The sequence below is a fragment of the Cryptomeria japonica genome, chromosome 9 (assembly GCF_030272615.1).
Source record: "Cryptomeria japonica chromosome 9, Sugi_1.0, whole genome shotgun sequence".
Lineage (NCBI taxonomy): Eukaryota > Viridiplantae > Streptophyta > Pinopsida > Cupressales > Cupressaceae > Cryptomeria > Cryptomeria japonica.
The window spans coordinates 408,324,039-408,329,885 of NC_081413.1; the positions used below are offsets into that span (position 1 = coordinate 408,324,039).

At 35.1% G+C, this 5,847-nt stretch overlaps 1 protein-coding gene across 1 annotated transcript; it reads left to right on the forward strand.

The window, feature by feature from the left end:
- The first annotated feature begins 2,929 nt into the window (after positions 1-2,929).
- Positions 2,930-5,549, forward strand: LOC131858419 (uncharacterized). The gene is made up of 3 exons (XM_059211653.1): positions 2,930-3,848; positions 5,147-5,216; positions 5,300-5,549. The coding sequence occupies exons 1-3, from the start codon at positions 2,930-2,932 to the stop codon at positions 5,547-5,549; spliced, it is 1,239 nt and encodes a 412-aa protein (XP_059067636.1).
- Positions 5,550-5,847: the final 298 nt, after the last annotated feature.

The following is a 5,847-nucleotide window of genomic DNA, read 5'->3' on the forward strand; positions in this document are numbered from 1 at the left end:
TGAAGCTGCCAAAGATTACAATATTGCAAAACCAATAGCCATCAACCCATCATTTCAACGAAAAACTAATAAAAGGACTAGTTCACTGTCATCAGTAGGAATTTTTAAAGAAAGAATACAAGATACTCCTAAGTATACTTGTTCAATTTGCCTAATGTTACACTTTAAAAAAGACACTAGGGTATTTAAAGACAAAGAAAAGAAAACTTATCAAACTCTATTGCAATTTGATGGTTCTACAATAGGAAATACAATATGTCAAATTTGTAACAATGCATTACAACAACATATGCTGCCAAAATATTCAACACCACACAATATACGCAATAATAAACCATTGCGACATGTACAAAATCTATCCCAACTAGAAGAACGATTGGTCTCACTCAGAATTGCATTTGCACAAATTTGGGAACTAGGCCATAGAAGACCACAACTAGGCTTGACCGACTCAATAATTAATGTCCCAACAAATATGGACATAATACAAACAGCACTACCACAATCTATTGATAGCACAACAACAATTGCAGTATCGCTAAAGAGGCGCTTGGAGTACAAAAACACATTCCAAAAAGAAATGGTGCACCCAAACCTTATAATGCAAGCTTTGTTGCAACTATCAAGCACACCGCTTTACAAATTACAAAATGTGCAAATCAAGCAAGATTGGCAAGCCATCCTACAACACAATTCAAATAACCAAGAAACAATAAAAAATAAATAAAAGTGATACTGACACAGATAGTGAGACAGAAGAAGAACAACCATCAAAAACTCTGATACATGGATTCACTGAATCTAGATGCATACACCAAATGCAGGATAAAATACTAGAAATCGCACCTGCACAAGACAATTGTCCCATAGGCATTTTCCAAGACAAATATGCTGAAGAAATGAACTTCCCAACACTTTTTTTTGGCAGTGCGCGTGACGATGACATTACAAAAAGGTTTACATACCAAAAGATTGCACACTAGGAACTCTTAAACTCACGAAGACAATTTGCATATTACACAACTAACTTATTTTTCAAAACTATCAAAGTCCTTATACAACAAGTCATCTCAACAATGTGGGTAAGAATACGGAAAGGGCAACTTAAAGGCAAAAACTAATTGCAAAAGATGTCAAAGAAAAGCCAAACCTAGAAAGAATACTAAAATCAAATATTGGTTACATTGACTTTAAAAGAATTAGAATTTCTCCAAATTACACACATCAACTAAAAAAAAAGGTCTTTGCAATGATCCGACAGCTAGGGCCACCAACGTTTTTCCTCACATTCACTAGTGCGGAACAAAATTGGGAACCCTTGATGGCAACTCTTCAACAACTGCATGATTTATACTACTCAAAAGTAGATGAACAAAGAGACATTACTAAAATTGGAAACCATAAATTCCAACTTATTAAAAAAGATCCAGTGACATGTGCACGATACTATAGGCATAGGATAAATGCAATGAAAAAACTAATACTCTCTGATAACAGTTTCTTTGGAGACATCACTGACTACTTCTCAGTAACTGAATTTCAAAATCGAGGAAATAAACATGAATATTTCCTCATATGGACCAAAGCTGCACCCATCTACGAGAAAGCGACAACTAAAGATATAGTGCAGTTTGTTGATAAGTACATTACTTGTAGCACAAAACATTTAGACAATGCACTAGCAAGTTTACATAAGCATCACCACACAAAGCAATGCACAAGAAAGAAAAAGACAAATTGTAGATACAATTTCCCATTTCCACCAATGCAAAACACAATGATACTTGAACCATTATTGGAAAAAAAATGAAAAAATAATCTCAAATTCTACGAAAATATATTCCACATTGTAAATAGAAAATTACGATGCCTCTTGCACTGTGTAAGACTTCTTAGATGAAATCCAAATAACTGAGGATGAATACATCATAGCACTAAGGTCAACAATCTAGAGGCCAAAGTTAGTACTACAAAGAAATCCCTCACAAATATGGCACAATAGTTTTGCCAAACAAATGCCCTTGCTATGGAATGCAAATATAGATGCACAATTCATACTAAATGCATATGCAATGCAATGTATTGCAGTTCCTACATTGCAAAAGTCGACAAGTCAATGACACAAGCATTCAATAGAATATGTCAAGAGCATCAACATGAAAACATAGATGCAATACAAATGATAAGGAAACTTGGCAATACACTACTAAACTTACAACAAATGTCATCACAACAAGTTGCCCACATTGTCCTCTCCCTCCCATTGAATAAAAGCTCATGCAAATGCATATTCATTGACACAAGGCCCGATGGCGAAAGGACATTTATACTAAAACCTCCTAAACAATTAAGAAAAGAAGTAGATGACTCTGAAGATATTATTTGCAAATCTCTGATGCACTACTACATAGAACGACCACCCACAATCGTTGCTATTTGCCTTGCTGAATTTGTTGCTACCTATAACAAAGATGGCACCAAGATCAAGCAAAAAGAAAAACCAAACATAATAAGGTTTATCAATTACAACAAGCATATTGACATAGAAAACTATTGTAGAGAGCAACTAGTGCTATATGTACCATTTACCCTTAATGAAACTACCCTAAAAGATAATTTCCTCTCATGGGAAAGTGCATACACACACCATTAGAAAACAATACTAACAAACCATGCAAAATTTACATTTACTATTAACCCTGCATGGGGCAACATTGACAAAGCCATTGATGAACTGAATACTGAAAATCCTAACGATGTCAACGATGTCCATGTACCAAACAAATTCAACGAAGAAGAGCTATACGACATAGGACCTGATATAAAAAAAAAAAGCCTCAAAACTATAGATGCAGTTGTCCATGGTGCATTTGAAATTGCAAAGCACACCCAAATCATTGATAACAATGAATACTAAAAATTAAGACAAATGCTAAACATAGAACAACAAGCAATTGTAAAAGACATTGCCATTAAAAAGATGAAAAACATGCAAACGCCATTGCATTTATTCCTCACTAGCGGAGAAGGAATTGGAAAGACATTCACAGCAAAAGCCATCTACCAAACACTTCTCCACCTTTATAGTGCTTCCATTGACAATGATCCAGACAAACCAAAAGGACTAATCACTGCATATACAGGAAAATCAACATTCAATATTGGTGGAACTACACTACATTCAACATTTCACATACCTTTTAACAAATCAAACTTTGTACCGCTTAGCACTAAGACTCTAGATACAATGTCAAAACACTTCAGCCAGTTACGTGTCCTGCTAATTGATGAAATATCTTTAGTTGGCTCAACATTCCTTCGTTACGTAGACAAACGTTTATGTGACAGAATGCAAACACCCACAACAGCCTTTGGTGGGTTGGACACAATATTTTGTGGTGACCTCTACCAAGCACTACCAATAATTGACTCCATTATCTTTGAAAACAAACCAACTTCTACAGAATTCCTGCCATACAATTTCTGGATAGACAATGTCAAGTGCTACCCACTAACAAAAACAATGCGACAAAAAGACGAAACTTTCATCTCTATCTTAAACAAAATACGCGTCGCTGCACAAACAAGTTATGACATTGACTATCTTAATCAACATTGCTTAAAGGAACCACCAGTTGACCCAACACTACCTAACCTCTTCTACAAAAAAGCTGACGTAGACAAGCACAATAATAAAATGCTAACAAAACTTCCAGGAGACACAATTGTCCTTCATGCATTGGATGAGCAAGAAACCAATATAGACACAATTCGTTTGTATGGCCACACAACTACTTTGCCTCCCCAAATTCACGTCAAACCAAATATACTAGTTGAAATATATGCTGGCAATTACAATACTCAAGATGGCCTTGTCAATGGATCTAATGGAATCTTCAAAATATATATTAAACACAATGACATTGACATCATTTGGATTCATTTCAATGACCCAACAATAGGAATACAACAATGCAAAAACTTGCACCCTATTACAATCCCACCATTCAAACAAACTGGACTCCAATACTCCGTATAACTGAAGCAATACAAAAACTAAATAGACAACCACATACTACAATAAGGAAACAATTTCCAATTCAAGTTTCATGTGCACGTACTATACATCGATCACAAGGACTTACAATGGATGCTATGGCATTTGACCCCACTGGCATTAAACAACATGGCTTAACATACACAACATTATCACGAACTAAAACACTTGATAAACTATACATGCTACACCCATTGACTCCAGCAAATTTTAAAGTTAAAAAAAATGTGCACATAGAAATGTTGCGTCTACTTTCAACTGCACAATGGAATATTGACAACAAACTTATTTGTTCCAACAACATTGACCACCTGCACATATGCACACTAAACACCCGTACCTTACAGGCACACACATTGGAAATACTCAATGACAATGTCTTAATGTCTTTAGACATCTTGTGCCTATAAGAGACACACATACATCCATCTCAAACAAATCCTCTAGCCAACCACTTTAATATGTATACAATGTATAATGTCCATGGAATCTCAACATTAACAAATACAAAGTTCTCTATTTCCAAATCCAAAACACATCATTCCACTAATATCGAAGCAATTACACTAACAATAATATTATCAACTACACAACTAAACATTTGCAATATTTATGCAAAGCCAAATACTCCAATTACACAAATTACAACAATTATTGATGAAATACTAAACTTCATAGATCTTAATACACTACTCTACATTGTTGGCGACCTCAATATTGACATGTCCACACAAACCAAATCCAAACAAGTGCTTGAAAAACATATGCAAAAGTACAATATACATTTACTCTTAAAAGAAACGCACACCATAAATAAGCCACTGATTGATCACATATGGTCAAGCTCAACTACTAACATATGCATTATTAATAGGATGGAAGCATATTGGACTGACCACCTCACAGCTATTCTAACAATTCACAATCCTTAAAATTCAATCAATCCGCCTCAAACAAGCAAAATTCAACTAAACTTTTCAAAAAAATCACTTTTCTAATTCAACACTCGCAATTTACAACTTTTTTTCCCTTCCCAAAAATACCCAAATAACATGATCATTATTCAACGCTCTACTGTTTTTTCTGCAGCATTACGAATGCAACAACATACAACAACAACACCAAAGTCTGAGATAATGGACACTAACATAGGCAAAAGGTAATATACATGCCCGATATAAACATTACACATTCTCTTTTGCCTTACTACTATAGTACTAACACTCTTCATTTTTGGCACAGATCCAAAATTAACAATGAAATTTCATTATCGATCGACGACCTAAACGCCAGAAAAACTGGAAACAATTTTCAAGGAGATGTTCTTGTCGTCTACAAAGCAACATTGGACAAAGTGAAAAAGACTAGAGAAGATCTCCGTGTAGACCTCACAGATTTGAAGGGTGAAATGACAATAACTCTCACTGTCAGCAACAACTTACTACACAAATTCGAAGACAACAGCATCCCAGACATGGGCCTCTCTATATGAGATTTTGACGTTCCACGCACTGACTACGACAAAGACAATTGTTACTGTGTTCTTCTCCTCAAGGACACAAGCACTCTTCAAGTAATTCCACATATTTTACATGACACAAGCATCCCAAACACCACAATCAAGCACCTGCTAAATAACACAAGTGACTATCCTATTGGCACAATAGGTGCAGCAAAGAGATCAAAGACACACACAATGATAACGCTCAAGTTCACAGCTCTCCATTATTGTTGATATCAATGTTCATGCATATAAAAATTACCTAGGAAAATGTGTTGATGTCTGTTGT